At 34.3% G+C, this 25,726-nt stretch overlaps 2 protein-coding genes across 2 annotated transcripts; both read left to right on the top strand.

Annotated features, from left to right (window-relative positions):
- Nucleotides 1-14,966: 14,966 nt before the first annotated feature.
- On the top strand, nt 14,967-17,774 carry LOC108468693 (mitochondrial pyruvate carrier 1). Its single transcript, XM_017769565.2, has 5 exons — nt 14,967-15,104; nt 16,180-16,302; nt 16,456-16,510; nt 16,599-16,734; nt 17,620-17,774. Exons 2-5 carry the CDS (start codon nt 16,207-16,209, stop codon nt 17,657-17,659), a joined length of 327 nt encoding a protein of 108 aa, XP_017625054.1. The 5' UTR covers nt 14,967-15,104; nt 16,180-16,206; the 3' UTR covers nt 17,660-17,774.
- Nucleotides 17,775-21,053: 3,279 nt separating this feature from the next.
- Nucleotides 21,054-23,243, top strand: LOC108477342 (subtilisin-like protease SBT1.5). Its single transcript, XM_017779855.2, has one exon. The coding sequence runs from the start codon at nt 21,054-21,056 to the stop codon at nt 23,241-23,243; it is 2,190 nt and encodes a 729-aa protein (XP_017635344.2).
- The last annotated feature ends 2,483 nt before the right edge of the window (nt 23,244-25,726 follow it).

Here is a 25,726-nt window from a genome sequence, read left to right as displayed (position 1 = left end):
ATATAGGATATCCCCATTAAGAACGAATCCTGCTGCCATTCTTCTGATTGTTCTTTTGTCGTTCTCATGTGCTTGTTCGGGATAGCTTTGATTCTTGATATATTTTAAGATATCATGGAACCATGGCCGTCCGTCTGCCTCTTTCTCAATGCTACAACAGTGTGCAGGGACCTCATATATGCTCATTTTGAGGGGCATTATTTCTGCTTCTTTACTTGCTTTGAACATTGAAGCCAAAGTGGCCAAGGCATCCGCCAGTTGGTTCTCTTCTCATGGGAAGTAATGAAAAGTTATTTCTTTGAATTCCTTGATTAATCCAGCCACTAAATCGCTGTACTTAATCAATTTTGAGTCCCTCACTTCCCACTCTCCACGGATTTGGTAAATCACTAGAAATTTGAGTCCCCGTACACCTCTAAGATCTCGATGTTTCGTTCGATAGCTACACGAAGCCCCATGATCTGAGCCTCATATTCTGCGATATTATTGGTGCGGAAGAAGTTCGGTCTTGCGGTGAGCGGATAATGATTCCTGTCTGGTGATACCAGGATTACTCCAATTCCATGCCCTAACGCATTCGACGCACCATCAAAGCACATCTTCCATGACTTCTCTTTTGATGACTCGGATTCTATTTCTGAGATGCACATTAAGTATTCGTCTGGGAAATCGAATCTTAAAGGCTCATATTCTTCTGTTGTTCGAGTTGCTAGAAAATCAGCTATTGCGCTTCCTTTTATCGACTTCGACTTACATAGGCAATGTCGATTCGAGAGGAGAATCGCCATCGCGCCATTCTTCCGGATAGTGCGGCGATTCCATCATGTATTTTATCGGGTCCACTTTGAAATCAACCATATCGTATGGTACAACATGTATTGTCTAAGTCTACGAGCTACCCAAACCGTAGCAACAATATTTCTCAATGGACGAATATTTTGCCTCATATTCATGAACTTTTCTTTGAGGTAGTAGATCGCTTTTCTTTCTTTTCGACTCGTCGTGTTGCCCAAAGATGCAACCCATTGAACTTTCGAACACAATCAAATACAAAATCAATGGTCTTCCGGAGTTGGCGGTACTAGCACTGGAGGATCGGACAAATATTGTTTTATCTTATCAAAGGCCACCGGCATTCCTCGTTCCATTCTTAGGGTTATGTTTTGAAGAAGTGAAAGATTGGGTCGCATTGGTTGGTAAGTTGAGCGATAAATCGGGCGATGTAGTTTAATCTCCTAAAATCCTCTAACTTCCTTTTGCGTCTTGTGGGGTGGTAATTCTTGGATGGCTTTTATTTTATCTGGATCGACTTGATACCTCTTTCACGACAATGAAGCCTAGCAACTTTCCCGAGGTAGCTCCAAATGTACATTTGGTTGGATTAAGCTTTATTGAAACTTTCTCACCTCTCGAACAACTTCTTGAGGTTCACTACATGCTCTTCTTCCCTCGGGATTTAGCAATCATGTCGTCGACGTAGACTTCTATTTCTTTGTGCATCATGTCATGGAATAACGTTACCATAGCCCTACGATATGTTGCCCGGCATTCTTTAACCCGAATGGCATTACCTTGTAGCGTAGCGTTCCCCACATTGTTATGAAGGTAGTTTTCTCCATATCCTCGGGGCCATCTTGATCGATTATACCCGAGAATCCGTCCATGAAAGAAAACAATGAATGTTTTCTTGTGTTGTCCACCAACGTGTCAATATGTGGCAAGGGAAAATTATCTTTTGGGCTTGCTTTCGATTCAGTCATGATAATCCACGCGCATTCGTACTTTTCCATCTTTCTTTGGTACTGGGACTATGTTAGCCACCCATTCTGGATATTTGAAGGCTTGTAGGAAGCCAGCGTCAAACTGCTTCTTGACTTCCTCTTTCATTTTCAGCAGCATTTCGGGTCTCATCCGTCTTAATTTTTGCTGGATGGGCTTGCATTCTGGCTTTAATGGGAGCTTATGGACCACTAAATCCTCATCTAGCCCTGGCATGTCCTGGTATGACCATGCGAAAACATCTTTGTATTCGCGGAGTAAAGTGATCATACTATGCCTGGTACTCTCTGAAATAGAATTCCCAATCTTTACTTCTTGTTTCCTCTCTTCAGTGCCCAAATTTATTGTTTCCATAGATTCTTCATGAGGCAGAATCTGTTTATCCTCTTGTTCCACCATTCTTAACAATTCAGGAGACGAGACATAATCTTCAGCATTTTCTTCGGCTTCAAATTCTCCTAAGCAAACAGCCTTCTCAAAATCAATTTCAAGATTCGTAACGGGCTTATTCATGTCGTCAATATCTGAGCACCTGAAAGTTGAATGGAAAAGGAAGCTATAGGGGGACATCCAAGTATTGGAAATAACAAACAAAATGTTATGTCATGGTAATGAGGCAAATGTAAAGATAGGCTATGAAATGAGAAAATGATCATGAAATTAGTGATAACGCGAAAAATCGTGACAAAATGCATCTTCATCGATATTCATTTAAATGATAAAGAGCGAATGAAAGCTCTTACAAAAGAATTCTATTATATCTAAGGACACAATAGAAGGTTAATGTTTAGCATTACTCTGAAGACTTATAAACTACAAGAAGCTCCTCAGTAGTCCAATTGTTCAACATAAAACCCGGAGGGCAAAGGCGTATCCTCGAGACATATTTACTTGCACCAGCTTCTTTGTCGATGACACTTATCTCGACATTCGAAAACCCTTTCAATTAACCCCAAACATGTTTAGTAGATCATCTTGTCCGGTACAACATTCCATGAGATGTAAATGTTTTTGACAAATGAGGGTACTCTATCGGTTCCCATTCTGGTTCTCGGCCTAAAGTTCTTGCAATTCTTCTCTCTTGATCCTTCTTCCACTGTCTTCTTCTTTGACGCATGTCAGGCTGGAACCCCAAACCGTATCGGGCCTTGTGGTACATTGGCTTTAAAGCCCTAACTATTCCTTGTAGATGTCTCCTAAACCTCTTCTCGCACGAGCTCCTCTTCCTACTGATCAACTTGACACCCATTCGGTATTTTTCGACGGTTTGGCATCGAAATTTTGTTTCCTTGGCGATGAAAGTGGCATTGGCGAATTCGAGGATCGAAAGGAACATTCCACTGCGTCCTTGCTTACTTCCGGTATGGCGCATCAGCAGAGATAGATGCGACAATGTCTTCTTCACCTCGATCGTGACCAAACGACCATCCATGATAAATTTCACCTTTTGATGGAGGGATGATGGGACTGCTCAATGGAATGGATCCAAGGTCTTCCCAAAAGGCAATTATAAGAGGTGTAATGTCCATGACTTGGAACTCGACCTCATAGATGTAAGGCCCACTTCCAAAGGATTTTGATCTTTCCCATGACTTCGCGCCTCGTCCGTCGAATGCCCTTACCATGGAATGACAGGGCCTTAAGTAGGACAAATCCATCGGTATTCTGGAAAGCGTGGCCAATGGCATGACGTTTAATGCTGACCCATTATCGATGAGTACGTTCGGTATTATGTAGCCCTTGCAGCGAGTCGTGATATGCAGCACTTTCACCGAGCCTTTACCATTTGGCGGTATCTCATCATCACTAAAAGAGATGAAATTGTCCGCATTCAGATTGTTTACCCATCTATCAAGCTTTTCGACAGATATGTTGTTGGCCACGTAAGCTTGATTTAACACCTTCAATAAAGCATTAGATGTGGCTCAATTTAAATGAGAGATAGAATCGAGATTCGTCTTTGGTCGCTTGCTCAATTGTTCCACCACACTATACTCATTGTGCTTAATAAATTTCAAGAATTCTTGAGCTTCTTCCTCATTCATGTGTTTTTAGTTTCTTGCGGGTGGAATTTCTTGCTCGACCTCGACTTCGTGCATCACCGCTTTCCCTTTTGTTTCAAGTCGCTACTTTTCTTTATCGGTTCAACTTCTTTAGAATAACACCGCCCACTGCGGGTAAAATGACCTACTTCCCCAATGTCTTGGTTGTGGCTTCAAGCTTTTCACCTTCGGTGTAACGATGTTGACATCGTACTTCCACCAGATCTTGTTTTATTGTCCTTATAAGGAAAGGAGATGGTACTTCAATTATCATTTTGGTTTCATAGGCTCCTTCTTCGCGTCATAATAGATTATTAACGATCGATCGGCGCTATATGGAAAACCGATGATTGATTGTCAGAGGCACATATTTCTCCACTGTCGGCCTCTTTGGCTTTACAAAAGATCCCAATCTCCTTATTGTCCATCATACTTTGCAGTAAACTTCTGAATTCCTTACAGGACTGAATGTTATGCTCCCCAATACCATGGAGCTTGCAAAAACTGTGACCTTTTGCATCTTCTCCTTTGGATACTCCGTTAAAACGACAAAGCAACCCTTTCTCACTTAGTATCTCCTGATTCTCTGCAGAGGTGTTCGTACTTCAGAAACCCATCTTCTATTTTGTTGTTTATCCTCCTCTCCTACTGCGCTCACATTCCCCTCGGTGTGGTTTGGGAATGGATTCCCGGTCGTACTGCCAGTACCATCGAATCGCAAAATGCCCGCATCGATGAGCCCTTGAACTCTCCTTTTGAAAGCAAGACAATTCTCAGTAGAATGCCCCTGGTTCCCCGCATGGTATGCGCAACTAACATTTGGATCGTACCATTTCGGGTATGGAGGTTTAAGGGGGGCCATGTAATGGGGAGATATCAATTGTTTCTCCAGAAGTTTTGGGTACAATTCCCCATATGATATAGGAATAGGGGTGAATTGTTGTCTCTCGGGATTGAGCTTTGTTGGTCTTGGTTCATTTCTGGGTTGGCTTTGAGTGGGCAGAGTGTTTTGTGGAAATGTGGTGACGGGCCTTTGGTTATTCATGGCGTATACAGGGTAGGACGGATGTGATGCTTGGTAGTAAGGTGTTTGAGGTGGGTAATGGAAATTCGGGGGTGGATAATTTCGAGGTCGGGGTTGGTTAGAATACAAATTGGGAACGTAATGACTCCCAGTTCCCACCATGTGGGCTTCGCTCTTCCTTCCTTACGGTGTTTGCTTTTCTTGAGCCTTGATCCTTCCATTCTACCGCTCTTGACGGCATTCTCTATGAGTTCACGGATATTACGATATCCGAAAAATCCTTCGTAGCACTTCCCACCACTTGTCATAGAACGGTGCTTTGAGTATTGATGAAAAGGACTGTTATCTCAGTCTTAGTCAATGGAGGCTCCACTTGGGCCGAGATATCTCTCCATCTTTGTGCATATTGTCTAAAGGATTCTGCTGGTTTCTTCTCCATCATTTGCAAGGTCATACGATGCGCACCATCTCCGATACATGCTTGTCTTGATCGCAAAATCTCGACGCCAAGTCCTTCCAGGATCGAATCTTTTCTCTACTAAGTTGATTGTACCACCGGAGAGCTGACCCTGTTAGACTATCTTGAAAGCAATGTATGAGTAGTTTGTCCTCGTTCACATAACCAGTCATTTTTCGACAAAACATGACTAGATGCGCTTTTGGACATTTTGTCCCATCATACTTCTCAAAATCAGGCACTTTAAACTTTGGGGGCAAAATCGGATCGGTACCGGATCGAGTTCTTTGGCACCTAGTGCGGAGAAGACTTGATGCCTTCTATCGCTTTGAGTCTTTCCTCTAGACTCCTATATTTTGCGTCATGGTTATCCGATTTCAACTTGGCTACCTCTCTTTGGGTCATCCAGATCTGGAACTAGTGGATCGACAAGACTAGCCCCACAGGTTTGACGCGAATATTCCTTGCCCCAAATTAGTGGGTGGAGCGGTGGCATAGGTCGATGTTCCAAGCCGTGGGTTCCCTTGAGTATACCCTCTCTGTGTTGTATATGCGAGCGGTGGAGTGAATCTTGGGGGATAGAGTGGATCCTGATCGTGGTGAATTCTTGATCGAGATTCCTCAATGTTAGGGCTCCGCATGGGTCCTTTTCCTTTAACTAGAGCTGACATCATCTCCTTCATCTTGGCCATTTGATCTCTTTGCTCGAGTGATTCCTCTCGAGATCTCACCATTAGGTCTCTCGTCTCTTGTTGCGATTTGGCCAGTTGCTCTTGTAATTCTTTTTGAGCCTTTTCCATCCTTTCAATTCTCTCATTGAATTCAGCTTCCATCACTCTAGCTTGTCGGCGCGTTTTATACTGATGACGTGGTTCCAGTCTTGTGGTATTACAACTGCGAATTATATATTTTGTCTTCAGCGAACGAGTATAGGATATGCAATGTATGGATGAATGCATGAACGAATGCACGAATGTCAAAATGTTAATATGTTAATTATGCAAGGAATGCAAAAAATTGGTGTTAATTTCAAGGTAGCCCCATATTTAGGCATTTCATTTATCAACATAGCCTATTACACAAAGTTTCCATTTTTCCAATGGTTACACAAATTTCCTAGCCACATTGCCTTATTTCTTCACTTGTTCTAAAAACTCTGATATACTCGATCTTCGGCTCGAAGGGAATTGGCAGCTGAGGACTTCGGCTTCATCTGATAATTGGACAACTTGCATAGCCGCTTTGAAAATTTCATTGATCAAGAAGTCGAGTTGCATTTCTTTTCCTTTGAGAGTTCCTTCATACGCGTGAATGTCCCTATCGTACTGCTCACTCTTTTCTTCTAGAGCCTTCAGGAGGTTATCCAATTGTTGTTGATGAGATTGCAGCATATTTTCTAGATCTCGTGTTTTCCTTTTTAATTCTTGATGTTCAGATTGACTATTCGCCAATTCTGCAGTCGCTATTTCATACTTGGCGTTCTTCCCTCTTAACTCTATCACAGCGCGTGCAGCCTTTTCCTCCTCTTTCTTTGCTTTTCCCTTCCAAAACTCCATTCCTCCCTTGATATTGCTAATTTCTTCCTTCCATTCTGCTGTCGACTTACCTAACCCACTATTCTTTATAGTGTTTCTTAATTTCTTATTTTCCAAATGAAGGTCCCTTAAGTCGTTTCTCATAATCTCGGCTTCTCTTTGTACTTTTTCAGTTCTGGATCTTTCAACCTGAACTTCAATCTTCAGTTGATAGTTTTCTTCTTGAAGGGCACTAAGGTCTCGAGACATCTTGGCCTTTTTTCGCTCGAATTCTTGTCTTGCCATTTCTAGCTTAGACGGCATTTCCTTCGAGAAAGGATTCTGGATGGGGTGGTTTGTTGTCGAGATTTGCTGACTATTTACCCGTTGCTTCCTCCATACGTTGTAATCTTGGGTAAGGGTATCAGCATACAAGGCTAATTCCATGAAATGAATTTCCTTCCAAGACTTTGCAGTGTCTCGGACTCTCTTTATATATCCTTCACCCGTGAAAGCGAACTCGAATCGTGCTAATCCTCCGGTTATGGGAGGAATTGTCAAGAAAATTGCCTTTGGACCAATAGCGGAGCATATCCAACTCCTCCCCATAATCCAAGTAAAGGTACCCAATCTTGGCTTCCATATTTGTATAGCAGAACTGAAGGACGGATCCAGGGTGCTCTCCATGTTATATCCTCGGCGCAAAGATTCTGAAAGACTGATACCCAATGTTGCTCGGTGACTTCCTTCGGCCATTCTTTCTTGAGGAAAGCTTCTAGCGGGGAGAATGTTTTAGAAAACATATGGAATGGAGTGCGCTCCACCTTCCAGAAGTGACTCAAAATCCAAACATTGAGCAACTGCGCGCATCCGATAAATCGTCCCTTCCCTTTTCTTCGACAACTACTCAGGGACCTGAAGGTCTCGGCTAGGATGGTTGGGACAGGGTTGATTCCTTGTTTTAACCTTTCGAAGAAATCAACTACTGCAACTTCGAGATGTCCGAGAACCTTTGGGAAAATAACCAAACCATAAATGGCCAAAGCGAATAGATTTACCCTTTTCAGCATGTCGGGATGGTTCAGAGTCAAATCTCGTAGGGAGGACCATGGAATGCAAATGGTTTCGTTCTTCTTCTTTATCTATTTTCAGCCCATGCATCGGTCATGTCTGTCAGTCTTACTAACTTTTTCTTGAAGGTCATCGGCTTAGGCTCCTTCACATATATTTTGCCGAATTGTACATTGTTGATGCGGAGTAAAGCAGCATACTCTTCTATGGTTGGAGTCATGTCTTCTTGATTGAAGGTGAAACACTGATAAACTGGGTCCCAGAACCGAACCATGGCTTGAATCAACTGTTCGTCTACGGATGGTGATCGGTGAGCTATATCTCCATACCTCTCGGTGAAAATGTCTCTAGTGTCCGAATCCCACCGATTCCAAATTTGAACCAAATCTTCGAAGTTATTTTGACGAACATTCACAGTTATTTGTTCGGGCAAATTGGCAGCACACCTTTCCACAAGACTATCCCCCTTGTCCCTCTGAGTTTTTAGAGACCAGTCCCGCACCACGGCATTCTTCTCGGTCATTTGTGTAATTGACTCCTCCATCAAAAACTCGTTTTTTGGCAACCAACCTTTAATCAACACCTTCCTAATATGATGCCTATGATGCATGATGAAAGTAAAAATAAAAACAAACAAACTTGGTTAGTAAACATAACAAATACAATTTGAAAAACAAACTAAACTACCCAATCCAATTACTTTGCATAAACAGTGTAAATGAAGGGCAAAAGGCATTTTCCCCGTGTACTTATTTTGGTGACTATAAGCGGACAGAGGTTCGGCATGGCTCTAATTGGATAGCTCGTATGGTTCATTATATGTAGTCTCGGTTCTAGACAGGTACTCGAATTGCTCGTACTATCATCTGCTAAGATTAGCACGAAGCCTCGGTCATAACCCATCACAGGCTCACGAGTTCAATTCGAGGGATTACATTTACTTATGCCTATGCGGAGGGACAAGTTAACTCACGAAAGCATAAGTCATATGTAACCGAAAGTATTCACTAGCTCATGCGGAGGGACGAGTTAACTCACGAAGGCGTAGCGTTTACTTTCACTTAAAGCGGACGGAGCCCGGGTAGAGAGCTCATGTTATGTGAAAATGCAAGTGCACGGTATGTGGGGAAAAACTTCATAAACCTTTACGTTTTACTTAAAAAACTAAACCAAAATTAAAACCATAAAAATTGAAAACTAAAAAACAACCAAATAAGTAAGTTAGAAGAAATATTTACAACACGATACAAATGCATGAATTTTGAAACGAGATTTCGGATCACGACCAAATATTTACTTTGAACAAGGAAACTTGAAAATTTTGACAAACGTGTTTAATTCCGACACGACTCTCAAAAGGGTCCCATGGAGTCGCCGGTATGAAGCGACGTAAAATTAGCTTTAGCCGATTCGCTAATTGTGGCGATTAAAAACTTGAAAATTAAAATTTGATCTAAAATAAACCGGAGTCGCCATCGATCCTTTTTCTAGGTGTGATCGGACACCTATTAGATTTCCTTTATTTAAAACGAGAAAAAGGCCGAGTTAAGGTCTACGTTAAAAGGCCAGAGAAAAATTAGGATTCGGGAGTCGGTTACGCACGAGGAAGGTATTGGCACCCTCGCGACGCCCAAAAATTGGTATCTCATAAACAAGTGTTGTCTTGATTTTCAAAATATGAGTTCAAAGTAATATTCAATCGTGATCCGATTCAAAAGACGAAAACTTTCAATTTTTGATTTCCTTCTTTTTTTTTGAGAAGGGTATACCGTCCTAACACGAGTCGATTGATGTTCACCCAACATAGCGATGAAATCGATGACATGGTGTTAAATCGATATATTGCCTTACGTATTGAGATTAATAAAAACACGAATAAATATTTTAAAATAATGAGAAACGGAGAAATATACAAGAACGGACGGAAAACGAAAGATAATAGTCGGGAACACATCATGGCACATAATACATACAACAACGATATTTAAAAATAATGACAATGCGCGTGATATTAAATGTAACAATAGTATCATACATGAGAATACAATGAGAATACAACGAATATACATACACGGATAATTAAGAGTATATATGTAATATATAAATATGTATATATATATATATTTAAATAGTAGTAGTGTTGGAAATATACTATATATATAGTGTTAGGAGTATATACATAAGATAGTAAAAATACATAAGCATTATCGATAAAATACATATGACATATATTGAACATATATAATACATACCTACCTTAGAAATAATAAATATAATAATAATAGAACTATTTTGCACATTACACACATACATACACATATATATATACATATATAATTTTATATAAATAATAGTATTAGAAACGTATAATATTAGAGATACACATACTAGTAAAGAAAAATAGATACCTAATAATATTAAAATATACATAATAATATATATAAAATATAATAATTAAAACTTATGTACATAACACGTGTAAAGAAATATAATATTAAATCATTTACATAATATACACATGTGATTTTAAGGTTAAATACATATTTGAGTACTAATATTACATAAAAATAATTATATATATATAATATATTAAAGTTATGTACATATATAATAAAATACATGAACAATACCACATCCAACATGTATATAATATATAATTAAAATGATAATACATACAACATATAAATTACATAACAAAATATGTACTATGATTATAATAATAATAATAAAGATAATATTGAACTAAGAAGAAACAAACACGACATTCATGAAATATTGAATAAAATGGAATCAAAAATATTGAATATTAAGCAATACATATATACATACACATATGAAGCGGAAAAAAGAAAAAAATATTAACACATAATAATAATAATGATAATAATAACAATATTAATGATATTAATAATTCAAAAATAATGATGATATTTAATAAAAACAACAAAAGAGACGAATGAGGACTAGAATTAAAACAATAACGAAGTTATGGGGTCAATTTAAAAAGGAAATAAAGGGGAGGGACTTAATTACAACACGCGCGTAACTAGGAGGGTCAAAAGCACAATAAACCCAGATGTTAAAACGTGCATGGCGTGGGGACCAAAACGAAATCGAGGCAAAACAATGGGCGAATTTAAAATATATAAAAACTTGATTATAAAACATTGAAAAGCGGAGGGCCAATCAGCAAATAGCCCCCTTAAAAAACACGCGGATCCTCGGGTGGACGGGTCGGGTCAACCCGACCGCATCGAATCTGGCCGTTTTCGCTTAAAGGGGGGTCCAAAGCAGTGCGTTTGGACCCTATATAAGCCAAAATTTTTTGTTTTTCATTTGAAACGAAGGAAGAAAGAAAAAAAAAAGGAGGAGGAGAAAAGAGGAGGGGAAAGAAAAGAGGGAGGGAGCTCGGCCACGGGCAGGATCACCGGACGATCATGCCGAGGTCCGCCAACACCGACGCCGCCACCGTGGTAAAATTTGATTTTTTTTGGTTTTTATAATATTGTATATATATATATATATATATATGTATAAATGTATTAGAGTCTAGGAAAAAATCCAATAAAAGAAAAAAATGATTCGGTAATATGAAAGAGAATAGGTTTTTTTCACCTTTTTCCTTGATCTGAGTTTTGATAATATCAATACTGATTTATTGTTGTTCCTAAAAACTGATGTGTGTGTTCTCGCTTTTTGTTTTTAAACTATCGAAAACCGAAAAAGAAGACTATCCAAAACCGAAAAAAAGGAACCCTTTACATTATTTTCTTGGGTTTTATAACCCTTCTACAAATATTAATCTATTGTTTTGCGTGCTTGTCGATTGCAGGTGTGGTGGCGGTGTTGGTGGTGGGGTGTCGACGGTATGGGATTTGTTGTAGTGGGGGTATGGGGTTGCTTCATGGTTGCTGCACAAGTGAGGAGGCAAGTGGGATCTTGAGTAGGCTAGGGTTTCGTTCTTGGGCTTAGGTTTAGTTGGGCTAAGGGTTTTGTATTGGGCTTGGGGTGTAAAAGAGGTAAATGGGCTGACTAGGTTAGCTTAAATGGGTGTTTGAGGTTTGGGTTAATTTGTATGGGTAGCTGGGGTTATGAAATGGGTTGAGGTTTAAGAGTGGGCAAAATTGGGCTATAACACCTATAAAGAATAATTTCAGATTATGTACTAACAGCACAACCTAGCGGGTTGGGCATTGACAAATAAATAGAGACTTAACCCTTCAATCAATATTTGGGGCTTGAATTTAGTAACTCTTATATTAAGGTTTAAAATTTTTTTTGAGTCCAAGTTAATCTTTGAATTTGGTAATTATTTCCATATTGGGGCCTAAACTAGGTAATTATTCTTACATTGGAGCTTGAACTATTTTTTATCCAAGTTAGTCCTTGAACTTTACAATTGTTCTCATATTGACCCTAAACTTTAGAATTTTCAAGGAAATACGTTTTTTATTTTTTAAATTTATTTTTATACAAAAATAATAATATAAAAAAATTAATATGAGTCGGGTCAGACTCAGGTTTTAGTACTTTTATTCGGGCCGAGCTTGAGCAAAAATTTAAACTCATTTTTCGGACCTATATTTTTGTCCAAACTCTCTCACTTTTTGAACAGGTCTTGAGCCGGACTGGATTGCCCAATCCATGGACAAGTCTAAGACAACTTATTTTTTTTATCAAATTTCTCATGCTTAATGGGTATTCTCTCCGCACCAGTGTTTCCATAAAACTAGAAAAAGCCACACCAACAAGGCAACAATGGCGTTTAACAAAATCCAAGTGTTCAATAGATGATAATAATAAGTGTAGGGCTCAATCAAAAACACCCAATCTCGATATATGGATAAAAAATCGAACTGAAAAAGAAGCAAACAGTAGTGATTGTAGAGACCTCCTTTTCTTTCACAATATAAGTGATTGTCTAATTAAAAATATCGTAATGTCGATATATTTTGTGACTGTTTCATTTAATAAATTGTATTTCAAAATCATTTATTTTAAGTTGTGGTTTTAGTAATTAATTAAAACAAATTTATAGTAAATGTGATTAGAAAAAACAATACAAAATCGAGAATCAAATTTAATAAAAAATATATATATACCTATGTTGTGAAACTTTTTGAAAGGGTTCTTATGCTTGTTAGATGATATTATTCAAAGGAATCAAACTATCCTTCAATGGTGGGAAGTTACTTACCAATGTGAATGCTTGACATGATTTTAGTTGCTTTGAAATATTACTTATAAACTCAAATAAAAATGCATTAAATTTATATTGATGGATGGAGATGGAGAAAGAAGGAATAGGATTACAAGTTTTTGGAGGAACCTTTTGGTCTGGTGGTGATTTTGCAGAATAGTCTACAAGGGAGACGAATTTTTCATTATCTTCACCAAGTGTACCAATATTTGGTTAGGGTGAAATTAGAAATTTTTTTTAAGGGGTTGGAGTTAAATTTTATTATTTATATTATTATTAAGTTTTTGACTAAGTTGGTGTCAACTTCAACTGGATAATCAATTCAGTTAAGAAAATTATGAAAATATCCTTAAATAAATTTTATTATACGAGAGTATTTTAATTTTTATTTTATTTTAAAAATTCAATAAAATATACATATGATGGGCTTTGAATTCAAATCAATTACATTTGTAAAACTTTTAATTTACTTTAATATTTTAATATATTTTAATTATATTATGCACAATTCATTACTTCTATCAATTGTATATCTATATTATTATTTAATTGTTCGATTGAGTTGGTGTCTCCTCAACTGGATCACCAATTTGGTTAAAAAATTATAGAAATGCCTCCGTAATTAAAATAAGTTATATTATTTGAATGTACATTGATATTTTTATTTAAGAAATGAATAAAAATATGCATATGGTAGGATTTAAACTCAAACCAATTGCATTGGTAAAACCTTTAATTTACTATTCAACTAAAGCTTTATTTTTTTTATTTTTATATTTTTATACAGTTTAATTTTATTATGCATAATTTATTTTGTTATCGTATATATTTCATGTGTTATTATTAATTAGTTTCAAACCATACATTTCATTATTTATTGTATGTTACTTTAAACACGCATTTATATTTGAAGTATATAGTTTCACATGCATTCGCATGTGATGGGATTCTAGTATTAATAATGTATTTGTTGAGTCGATGTCATAAGTTAACTCGATACCAACTTATAAACAATTTAATCTCTTTTTTAATTTTAATATCATACATGTATCATGTGTTATTATTAATTAGTTTCAAGCCACGGATTTCATTATTTATTGTATGTTATTTTTAAACACACATTTGAATTCTATATTTGTGATTTCTACACATACTCATGTGTGATAGAATTTCTAATTTTCAATATGTAAATTTATTTTTCTAAATTTATTAAATACAAAAAGACATAAATGTTCTCAATATAACATTTGTTACTTTATGAATGGACTTTTAGTATTTTTTGATTGAGTTAGGATGCTGTTGAAGGTGACACAAATTCAATCTATCACTAATATAACTAGATTATAATACACCCATAATATGGATAAGAAAAATCTATATAAAAAATTTATATTAAGAGTAATTAAAGCTTTAGTTGAAATTGTTAACTTAAAATTTTAAAACTCTAGTTAAATTTCTAACATAATATTATTTTATTAAAAACATGAAAAGGTAAAATGTACAACCCTATTAATATTTGCTATTATGTATGTGAAAAGATATTTTAATAATTTCTCAATTGAGTTGTACTTGGTTGACTAGAGGCACAAAAGATAAAGGTATCACGGAAATTTTATACTAAGAACTAGATTGCAAGTTATCTTTTCTACTAAAAAAAATAACAAATTAATCTATGTAACTAATAATTTCAATTAAAAATTTTATCCATTAAAAACATACCAAAATTGCTAGTTACTAAAATTTTATTTATTTTAATAATAAAATAGATAAATTTTTAATAAAATATTATTTTATTTTTATCTAAAATATAAAAATAATTTATCTATTTTTTAAATTAAAATAACTAAATACAATTAATAATTAATATAAAGATATCCACTCCAATGGCTTAATATAAGTACCAATAACTAAATTACGCCCAACATTCTCTCCTACCAAAACATATTATTCAATCTTCATCCCTTTTAACCGCCGGCCGTCTTTCACTTCTCCGGCGATATCATTTTTTCCCGTCAAGGTACCGACTTTACTTAAAAACCCGTTCATACACACATCTATCATCTTCATCGTCGGCGCTTGATCTGTAATTAGCTGAAAATTTTTACTTGCTTTTCGATCCAGTTTCTTTTAATTATGAGAATTTTTTTATATTGATTTTCTCTTAAATTTTGAGTCTTTGACGCTTCGCGATAAGTTGCAATGAATTGCTATCTTTTTTCTTTCTTTTTCTGAGTTCCTATTCGCTGATTCGGTGCGTTAGGGATTTTTAGATCCAACTCATTTTAGAAATATACTTTGCTTGTCTTATTTTATATCTTTATGATTATTTCGATTTTGATTGAATAATAAATTCATATGTTTTTATAAGGGATTTGTTGACAAGTTCCCTAACAAGATTTTTATCTACAAGTGACTGATATTTTCACCGTGTTTCTGGTTTCTGTTAATATTAGAAACCGGAGGTGTTTGCTTTCTGTTCTAATAAACTCTCCAGTTTTTGCAAATTAGAAGTATTATATGATAGAGAGGGCGAGAGGGACTGCGTTTTAATCTGATTGGTTGTTTATCATTTGCTATGTTGAGATTTGGGGTCTTAACTTAAGCATAAAGATTTCCACTTAGATTTATCGGTAATTAGCTAGTTCTTCGTGATTGTACAATTGCCCAATTCCACTCACTAGCCTACCTGTTAAAAACCTGATGTTTATAAAGAACCAGGAAGCTTAACTATTAATTTATGGGTTTTTGAATAGGTTTTATTCATATATGATGGTTACACCAACTGAATGGGATAATGGCTTAGACCTTGTGGCGAAGCTTTGTGGTTATGTAGCATCATTTAACTAAGAAGAGTCTTAAATGATATGTAGAATTTGACTTTTCATAAGTAAAATATATTGTTCAGGAGGTGGCATTTTTGTTGCTTGTTAGGATGGTTTAAAAACTTATCCCAGCTTCTAGAGTGATATGCGTGGCAGTACTTTCAAATGATTATTGTAACCTGCTGATTCTGCAGCTGAACTTTTGTTGTTTTTGAAATTTGATCATTTGTAATAGTTCCTATTTGACTTCTAAGTTTTATACCATTTCAGAGCTACTCTCAGCAGAATTTGTCACAGATGGCTTCTTCCTTCCGAGCATTCTTGAACAGTCCAGTTGGTCCAAAAACAACTCACTTTTGGGGACCTGTTGCCAATTGGGGATTTGTTCTTGCTGTATGCTTAATTACCAACAATTTAAGATTATACAAATATAGGTTTTTAATATGTTAAGTTATTCACCCTTTGGGCAAAATTGTGCTGCATCTAAGAAAGATTCAACTTTGTGCTTTATGACTCATGTTTGAACATTATTGGTTATTGTGTTAGGGACTGGTGGACATGAATAAGCCGCCAGAAATGATTTCTGGCAACATGACTTCAGGTTAAAAATAAAAGATAGTTTGAAAAAGCTTTGTATTTCCTTTGGTACGCAAGTTTCTAAATTTTTTTCTTCGTTTCTTGTATTGCAGCAATGTGTGTCTATTCAGCATTGTTCATGAGGTTTGCATGGATGGTACAGCCACGAAACTATCTTCTGTTGGCATGCCATGCTTCAAATGAGACAGTACAGCTCTATCAACTTTCACGTTGGGCTAGAGCTCAAGGGTAAGTATGGTGTTTGTATACATGTAGTTCGTGTTGAGCTGATGTCTTTTCTATGCAATTACCATTGTGTTCTCCAATCTTGTTTTACCCTTTCTCTGTTTTATATCGATTGCTGCTTACCATCTTTAGAAATGCTTGTGGGAGAGTTTCTCCTATAATTTGCACGCATATTCAAGGTTATGACCAAATCATATACTAACCTTACTTTCAGATAATTTCAAGAGCAGGATTTATTTAGCTTGTTAATGCCGAAGTGAAATTTCTGATATGAAGTATTGAAGATAATGCTTATGTTCTCTTAATAAACAAATAATTGGGATAATATGCATGTGCTTGCAACTGTGTAATTTTGCTACTATAGGGCAAAGGCATTTGGTTTTTGCTTTATTTGAATTTAGAGAAGTATGTTAAGTTTATATATAGGGTAAAATATGCCGTGAGTCTCAGTATTCTTCACAAATTTAGAATTTAGTCACTCTACGTCTCAGATATCAAAATTCAGGTCCAGTTGTTAACATTGTTGAAATTTTTTTGTTAAATTTGTTAATGCGATATTTTGAAATTAAAAAAAATACTCACTTGGTATTCATGTAACTAAAGAAATGATGTAATGAACTTGAATTTAACAAAATAATTTTAACAATGTTAACAATTGGACCTAAATTTTGAAATCTGAAAGTAGAACTAAATTCCTAAAAGTAAAAGTACAGGACTAAATTTCAAATTTATGAAGAGTACAGTGACTTATGGCATAATTTAATCTTATATTTATAAATTACTGTAAACGTGTTTCATATATTCTGCCTTATAAGAGAATAATATTTGTTTGTAGTGGTGAAAGGCAAGTTTCAGTATATCTAATATAATTTTTCCAATGTTCTCTAGGTATTTGTCTGAGAAGAAAGAGGAAGCCTCATCTCAGTAAAGTACCTTTCTTTCCAAGCTGCTTTTCTTTCCATTTTGAGATTCTGCTATTTTCTTGTGATCCCTGTAAGAATCTATTCTGAGCTTTACTTTATAAAGAAATTGATTTAATTCAACCTTCATTTGGCCAAAGCTTAAGCACACGAGTAAGCCGATTGCTGTTAAGTGGAATCATGATCGGCCGCCTTTCTTATTATGCATGAGTGGTAAAACAGCTTAGAATTCTACAATCACTGTTGATTCAATAAACTTTTTCTTGATTTAGCTGACCATAATTGTATAATGTGCAATGAGGTAGATTGAAAGTCTTATACGTGATGCATCATCCTAGTGATACCTTACGGGTAGCAGAATTTCATGTTGAAATTCAAAGCATTTCGATTTTCTCTATTTTTTTAAAATTTTATGAATTTTTTTAATATTATTAAATTAAACTAGACAAACCAGTTGAAATGAGAACCTGTGGTCTGATCGGTTTGACCATCAGTTCGGTTGTGAAAGCCTTGCATATTCTACGCTTTTGCTTCTTATTTCGGATTTTAACTTCATACTTGCCTCCCATTCTTTTGGTGCCTTCTTTTTGCTACCCCTGTTTGCTTTAGATGATTTCTTTCTTTTTGTAGGCTGTTTTAGTTAGGACTTACATCTGCATATAAGAGAAATGGCAGTGAAAATTAGCAGCCACAATCAGTATGGCAATAGGGTTACCTCATACTTAAATGGTCAAAATGGTAAATGCCATATCTAATATCATAAATTTTTTTAACCTAGTGTAATGGGCAAAATGCAAACCTTAAAATAATCTATTTGAACCTAGATGCTTTAGGATTTTCCACTTTGAATGCGAATATGAATCTAATAGGTTTTTCCTAGTTGTAAGGATTTTGGGCTAAAAACTAAACTAGTGCTAAAACATGAAGACGATTATTTGCTCAAGGAATCAAGGATCGCTTCAATGTGAATGGTTAATCCCAATTTTTTTAAATTCTGAATCAGTCATATTATTGGTTTTTCAGTTTAATTAGAAAATTATTAAAAATAAAAAATAGGTTCAATTGAATTTTTAGTCGGTTTAATCGGTTTGTATTGGTTTTTAGTCTAATTGATTCAAAGTCATTTTTTGAATCGATTTTTGATCCAATTGGTCTGATTAGTTGGTTTGATTTGGTTCGTGTTTGGTTCAAATATCTTTGGTTAATCTGAATAAAATTCAAAAGAAAACTTAATAAAGCTAATTAATATTTGATTTATTCTTTGTATCCGAAGGAAAAAAGAAAGCCAATCACTTAATTTGCCTTGAGTGGGAATTAAAGGAATCAAATTACAGATTGCAGATAATTATTTTACATAGGGTGTTTTGCCGTGACAAGAGTTGTTGAAGGCCGGGATAAATTTAGTCATTGTATTTTTAAAGAAATTAAATAAGTATAAATTATAATAGATTTAATATTTATTATTTAAAAATATTTTTAATTATATTAATTTAATTAAATAATAAGTGACATTCTTTAAATAGTAAATGTTAATTCTATTTCAATTTAGTTTTATTTAATTCTTTTAATAGTATAATGTTTAAATAGTAAATGTTAATTCTATTCTAATTTAGTTTTATTTAATTCTTTTTAATAGTATAATGGTTAAATTAATCCATTTAACAGTAAAATGACCAATTTGATCAGATTTTTATAATAGGACCTCTCAAATATATTCAGTAAAATAATATATCCTAAATTATAATATAAATACTAAAAAATTTACGTTATGTATATAACAATTTAATTAAAAATAATGGGAGTAAAAGAAAGAAATATATATAACTACTAAATATTAAATAAAAATAATGTTATTTATATTTTAAAGAATATGGACTAATGGAAAGTGTTTGGACTAATCATTTAAAATTATGAGTAAATTTAGACAAATTTGATATTAATATTACGCTAATAACATAAATGATTTCGACTTAATTCATGAGTACTTCTAATAGTGATTCAATGGGTCAAACATCAATCTTAATGTATATGTGTTTTTCATTATTTTAGGTCTAAAAACCCTTAAAAAGTTTTTTTAATCAATTAAGCTCATTGACTTAATTCGCTCTCAATTAAGCCTCTACTGTTGACCTAAAAATAATAATTAAACACCTCCGTTAACCAAAATTGTCTTCAACTATATCAATGTTTAAAATAAGCTGACATGACAAATGAGATATATGAGATGACGGTACATGGTAATCACAAATTTAATCATTCATTTTAATAAAATTTATAAAAATTATTAAGAATTATAAAAATCAATAAAAATATTAAAATTATAAAAAAATTACAAGTCATTATAATAATATTTAAATTTTATAAAAATAAGAAAATTATAAAATATTAAAAAGTAGAAAATTTATAAAAACATTATAATTATGCCAACCTTCTTATTTTCTCATATGTTGGTTTGTTATATCAACTAATGTTAACGATCAATGTAGTCAAAGGTGACTTCCATTAATAGATGAATTTAATTAAATTTTTTAGGTTAACGGTAAAAATTTAATTGAGTGCAAAATAAATCAAGAAGCTTAATTGAAATTTTGATTTTTTTCTTTTAAGAGCTTTTTAAACTTATAAACATTGCCTGTATTAAGTGGAAAACATACATAAACCAGTTGTTGCTAAACCTTAACATTCGTATTGTATATATTTCTATCAATTTTGTATGACATCTAAACGGCTCGGTTTGAACAATAAAAAAAATGATAAGCTTATACTTGTTAATTGTAAAAGGAAAAATAACACTTTCATTAACTAATTCTCCTCATAACTAATGAATATAATAGAGATATTGTCTTTTATAAAATAATATTAGCCCTAAAAATATGCATTGATGTCAATTTCTAACATAAAAAAAACCACGATATTAACAAGCACACGTTCATGTCGACAACTCAATCTTCCATTGCCTTTTGAATGCTTCTCAAAGCAAACAGCTCATTCATTGGGGCTGGGGGGTTTCTCCATATTTGTTTAAAGGCAAAGAGGTTTAATAATATCGTCAATAAAGGCAAAGATATCAACATCACTATATATATATATATATATATATATATATAAATAACATTGTTTAAATGCCGGCCTCGTACAAGGTTGAAGTAAATCTTGATGAACAAAACTTGGGAGAAATCAACAAATAAAAGATTGAGGATGGAGCCAAAACCAAGTTGGATTTAGTGATCTGCAATACATAGATATATGTGTGTGTGAGGGGGAGTGATAGACCATTATCAAACACATATATCTTCCTAGTCTAGCTATTAGCCCATCTGCTAGACTAGAAAGATGAGTATATGCAATCACTCCTTGATTGTGTCTTTTTTGTTGGTTTTGTTGCTTGGAATCAATAATGCAATGCCAGAACATGAAGAATACAAGACATACATAGTCCATATAGATCATTCGCTTAAACCTTCATCTTTCTTGACCCATGAGACCTGGCACCGAGCCATCCTGCGATCTTTGTCAAACTCAGACAAAGAGATGTTGCTTTACTCGTACAATCATGTCATGCATGGCTTCAGTGCTAAGCTCACACCATCTCAAGCATCAAAAATCAGGAAATCTCCGGCTCATATTGCTATAAACGAGGAGAAATTTGGCAAATTGTTCACTACACACTCCCCTCAGTTTATGGGATTAAGGCATTCTTCTGGGTTGTGGAATGCATCATCATATGGTGAAGGTGTGATAATAGGATTGATTGATACAGGCGTTTGGCCTGAGAGTGAAAGTTTCAACGAGAAAGGAATGCCGCCAATTCCTACAAGGTGGAAGGGCAAGTGCCAGAATAATACAACTAATCCTTTTCCTTGCAATAGAAAACTCATTGGTGCACAAGTATTTATGAAAGGGAATCAAGCTGCTGGTAAATCAAACTCACCAGATCATTCACCACGAGACGTCTTCGGACATGGAACACACACATCGTCAACCGCGGCAGGTAACCTTGTACCAGGTGCAAGTCAATTCGGATATGCAAAAGGGGTAGCTCAGGGTATTGCACCAGGTGCACATGTTGCTATGTACAAAGTAACATCTGATGGATTTATTGCTGAAAGTGATGTTCTTGCTGCTATGGATCAAGCGATTGTAGATGGTGTTGACATCATGTCACTATCTATAGGTTTTGAACAAACACCTTATTTCCAAGATGTCATAGCCATTGCTTCTCTTTCAGCAATAGGGAAGGGGATTGCTGTTGTTTGCGCTGCTGGGAATGATGGAGCACCTTACAGTACACACAATGCAGCACCATGGATTACCACAGTTGGGGCTGGGACACTTGATCGAAGTTTCACTGCAACAGTGACTTTAGGGAATGACCTAATATTTGAAGGAAAATCAGAGTTCCCAGAACGTGTTGTAGTTATAGATACACCTTTGTATTATGGACAAGGTGATTCTGACAAAGCATTATGCAGTAACGGAGCATTGAAAGAGAGTGAAGTCTTCGGAAAGGTGGTCATCTGTTATAGCAATAACACTAGTAACATTTTTTATCAAGCGGAAGAGCTAGCAAGAGTTAATGCAATTGCAGGAATACTTGTTACAGATGTTGATTGGTCCCGTTTTGGAATTGATGGACTCAGCATCCCAAGCCTTATTTTACCATCCTCTTCTGGTGCTTTGATAAAAAAGTATGTTACAGAGGCAGCTGACGAGGCAAGAGTAAAATTCATGAGATTCGTGTTTACAAGTTTTGGCACAAAGCCGGCACCACAAGTGGCTGATTTCTCTTCGAGAGGACCAGACCCCATTAACCCAAACATTCTAAAGCCAGATATAATTGCTCCAGGGGTCCAAGTGTTAGCAGCATTCCCACCATTAATTCCAATTGAAGGAATGGGCAACTATGAAGTAGCTACAGATTACGCATTATTATCGGGCACATCAATGGCAGCACCTCATGTTGCTGGAGTGACAGCTTTGCTAAAAGCTATTCACCCTGAATGGAGCCCAGCAGCTATCCGATCAGCCTTGATGACCACAGCAAACACCATTGACAACAATAGAACTACTTTGACAAACCAATACACTAACCTACCCGGAACACCTCTAGATTATGGGGCAGGTCATATCAATCCGAACAAAGCAATGGATCCTGGACTCATATATGATATAGATTGGCAAGGTTATGTTGATTTCTTATGTGGCCTAGGCTATGATGATGCTGAGATGAGAGCTATTCTTAGACAAAGCCAATGGACTTGCAACCAAGACGGAACTGACATAAACTACCCATCTTTCGTTGCCATGTTTAGCAAAAATGCTAGCGCTCCAAATGTAAAGAACTTTACCAGAGTTGTGACAAACGTGGGAGATGACCGATCAGTTTACCAGGCGACTGTAGAAGCAACTCATGGGATGACGATTAAAGTAGAGCCTACCACTCTAACCTTCACAAATAAATATCAAAAGCAAAAGTTTGTTGTGAGTGTGCAAATGGATGGAAAAGCTCCTCCGGTGGCTTATGGTTATCTAAAGTGGGTTGATCAGAATAGCCATATCGTTGCAAGTCCTGTGGTGGTCCTAAATTCCTAACATACATAATAATAATAATAATAATAATAAGATGTGCTTGTTTATCATGAAGCTTTAAGCCTTAAGATAGACCAGCCAGTCATAAATTCATGTGGAAGTAATGTTCTTGGTAGAAGACAAATTATGTTTTCAATTTCCTAATTTTGTTTGAGCAAGGAAACTTGAAGTATTATTTGACATTATGCATTACTTTTCTAAAATTGATTATTTTGAACGTGGAGGTGAACTTTTGATTCCAAGCTTTTCATTTTTAAAAAATCTTAGAAAACTTTAGGGTAAATTAATTTAGGGATATTGAGATCAAGATATGTGCCTATGAGATGAAGTCCAATGCTATGTTTGGTTTCAGAAAATTTTAGGTAAAATACATTAATAATCATCCAATTATGTTTTTTTCTTTTTTTCGTCACCTACATATGAAAAGTTACAATATGATCACCCAATTATTATTTTTTATTTTGGTCACCTAATTATTAAAGTTACAAAATAGTCACCTAACTATTCAATTTTGTCTTTTTTGGTCACTAATTGGCTAACGTACAAAACCGAAACACCCAAAAATTCAACATAAGTTAGGTGACAAAAAAAAACAAAAGTATATAGTTGAATGATTAATTTATAACTTTTCATAGCTGAGTGACCAAAAATAAAAAGAACAAAAAGATAATAGAAAAATCATTTTATAACTCTTCATTATTAGGTGATTACTACTATAATTTACCCAAAATTTAAAAAATGATGTTTAAAAATTGTTGAATTCCTAAAGAACATCAATCTAGTAATGTGTATGGCCTAAAAGGGTAAAATAAATATAATATTGATTAAATTCCTAGGAGTCTAGCAACAATTAGTAAAATGAAAGTACTTTTGGGTAAATGGCTATCCACATGAAGTGCTAACGCAAAAGTTGGGTAATACAAATTTTTACTACCACAAATTATATGAAAATATTTATTTTAATATTTTTAAGTATATTTAATATATTATATTTTTAATTTTATTTTATATAAAAATAATTTAAATTTTTATTACAATAAATTTGAATCTAATTTAAATTTAATATTTTTAATATAAATCGAGTTTAAATAAAATTTTAACTCAGAATCAAACTCAAATTTAAAAAATAAAGTTAAAATTCTAAATTAACTTTACCCGAATCAACCTGTCTAAATAATCACCTTCATTTATTCATGTCCGCAGTTGAAATGATTAAGATGTAGACTTTTGCATGTCTACCACTTTCTACATTTGAAAAAGACATAATGAGACATTAGATTGGCTGGCAGCCATTCTCCATTGATTCTTTTGCTTTCACTTCTTGCCCCTCTTTACTCATTTTTAAGAGCGGAAAGTTAAATGCTCCGTCTACCTAACGTTTTCTTACCATAAAAATAAATAATAGAATAAATTATTAAAATAGTCATTTTTATTTATCTCAAATTATATTTTAGTCATTTATATTTAAAATATTATATTTTAATTATTTACATTAACATGTTGTCACATTTTAGTCACTAAGCTGTTAATTACAGCTAACAGTATAACAGTAAGCTGACGTGACACATTAAATCATCATTTCAAACAAAAATTTTAGGTAAAATTTTATAATTGGTCCCTATATCTTTTTCGTTTTGAACAATTTAATTTTTTTCTTTTATATTCTTTTAACTTTCCTTTTTTTTTCTTTATTTTTCATTATCTTCTGCTTCTCCCTCAGTTTGATTGATCTTCCCAATTTAAATTGTTTAAAAAAAATAAAACGGCTAGTTTTAACAAATGGAAAACATAGAAAAATTACGTTAAAATAAATGGAAAAGGGAGGAAAATAGAGGGAGAATGGGAAGATAATGGAAAATAAAGAAAAAAAAAGAAAGTTCAAAGAACATAAAAAAATTTGCTCAAAAAAAAAAATATAGGGACCAATTAGATAATTTAATCTAAATTTTTTGTTTGAAATGATGATTACTGTGCCACATCATCTTATCGTTACACCGTTAACGACAATTAACGCTCAATGATTAAAATGTTGCAACATTATAATGTAAATGATTAAAACGTAATATTTCAAACATAAGTGACTGTTTTGATAGTTTACCTTAAAAAATATGATTTGATACTTCAATTTGGTATTTTTTTGATGTAATATTGTATTATTTTTATTTAATATAGTATTTGTATTTGACAAATATTATATATTTAGATTAAATGAAAATTTCCCACCATACTATTAGTGAGTGTTGAAATTTCTCATTATATTTTATTTTGTTTAATAATTGTCATTATACATTGAAAATATGATTAAATTTATTACACAACTTTTATGTCATTGAATTTTAAGAGTAAACTTTGAAATTTACTAAATTTTGTCATTAATATTGATTTTGATGATTTGAAAATAAATTTTGATAAGAATTTTTTTCAAATATTTTATTTTAATAGCTAATAATAAATAAATTCATAAATATTAAAATATAATAATTAAC

This window comes from Gossypium arboreum, chromosome 7 (genome assembly GCF_025698485.1).
Source record: "Gossypium arboreum isolate Shixiya-1 chromosome 7, ASM2569848v2, whole genome shotgun sequence".
Lineage (NCBI taxonomy): Eukaryota > Viridiplantae > Streptophyta > Magnoliopsida > Malvales > Malvaceae > Gossypium > Gossypium arboreum.
The sequence above is the reverse complement of the archived record's forward strand: the minus strand, read 5'-3'. Positions and strand labels throughout refer to the sequence as shown.